Raw genomic sequence first — 1303 nt, forward strand, 5'->3', positions numbered from 1 at the left:
TTTTAGTTAGTTCTTTGGAAGCTTCAGAAATAGCCCGAGTACGAAAACTGGATGGGGTGCATTTAATACTCAATCTGGAAGCTGGTAGCCTCCTTCCACTAGCAATAAGGTAGGAACCAACTAGATCAATGGAAGAAATACACTTATACACAAATACATACACATTAATACCCCATTGATTGCAGGACGATCTAAGATGAAAGACCATTAGTTTTATAGATTATATGATAAAACACACAATACAGTGCCCGTGTAAATAATGAGACCTCTTTTTATTTTTTAAACCTTTATAGCTACTGTCACAAAATTTGGGACGCCTACGTAAGATCAAACCGTCCATCTTTTGACACAAAAATGACTGCTGAAAATGCAAAACTGACAGTTTTAAGCCATTTTCGTTTATTTCGTTCAACATCATTSAAGAAGTTGTTCAGTTTATAAAAGTAGCACTTTTAACTTTCATTACTGGTGGATTCAAATATGTAACAATAAATTATCTTAATTTTCAGAGGTCGTGTTAAACATGGACGACATTTTACGTTTAAATCAGCGCTGGAAGAAACTGCAGTAACTCTCGTAGCACATTCAGTTACAGGAACGTTGGTTAATCCAGAGAGTCCTTACGTCTCACAAGGATCCTGGCTACAAGTACTAATTACTGATGATTTATCTCAAGATATGGGGGTCACGTTCCAAGCTCTAGCTAGTCCGGAAGCATTATCTTTACCTAAAACGTTTTCGTGGCCTGAGCGAAAACTTTCAATAACTATAGTAGCTGATAAAGTATAGTTTTATCCTTTGCCCATACGAGCGAAGCCAGGTAAAGTGCAGCTGAACAAGAATTCTCAGGCAATATGTAAGTGGATTTTAAATAGTAATACAAATAACAATCTTTAGTTCGGATCTATGTTTACAACATGGAACGAAATAAGCAACAATCACAGCCGGAAACTAGGCGAATTATAAAATAATGATACAGTTTCATAAATCGGTTATAGATAATTGAGGACATTTGAAGGGGTCAGAAGCATGAGAGTGCAAGTGACATTTAAACAGATTCTCACACATGTGAATTGTCACTCGTCTGGTCTAGACCAGGTGAATTTGCTCTCACCGATTTTAGGCAATTGGCAACACAAACATTTCCCGGGACTGCTCTAGTAAACGATGCATGAAAATAAACGCCCTGTTTAGTTAGCTTGTGAAGGCGATTCGAAAAGTCGGCGCTGCAATGCCGTCAAAGGCCAAGATCCTAAAGTATACAGGTTGCCTGGTAACTTTGGACCAATGGGAGAGCGCGCGG

At 38.2% G+C, this 1303-nt stretch overlaps 1 protein-coding gene across 4 annotated transcripts in view; it reads left to right on the forward strand.

Moving 5' to 3' along the window:
• The window catches only part of LOC109541586 (suppressor of fused homolog), an 8626-nt gene extending 7329 nt beyond the window's left edge, over window positions 1–1297 (forward strand). For 3 of the 4 annotated variants that reach the window (XM_048670108.1, XM_048670107.1, XM_048670109.1), the window contains 2 exons: window positions 7–109; window positions 510–1297. In XM_048670108.1, coding sequence (XP_048526065.1) covers window positions 7–109; window positions 510–789 — 383 coding nt within the window. In that variant the 3' untranslated portion in view covers window positions 790–1297. The remainder of the gene's footprint in view (window positions 1–6; window positions 110–509) is intronic. The other variant, XR_007282358.1, reaches the window with a different exon arrangement.
• Window positions 1298–1303: the final 6 nt, after the last annotated feature.

Source organism: Dendroctonus ponderosae, unplaced genomic scaffold, assembly GCF_020466585.1.
Source record: "Dendroctonus ponderosae isolate FM_Combo_2020 unplaced genomic scaffold, Dpon_F_20191213v2 Dpon_F_20191213_1, whole genome shotgun sequence".
Classification (NCBI taxonomy): domain Eukaryota; kingdom Metazoa; phylum Arthropoda; class Insecta; order Coleoptera; family Curculionidae; genus Dendroctonus; species Dendroctonus ponderosae.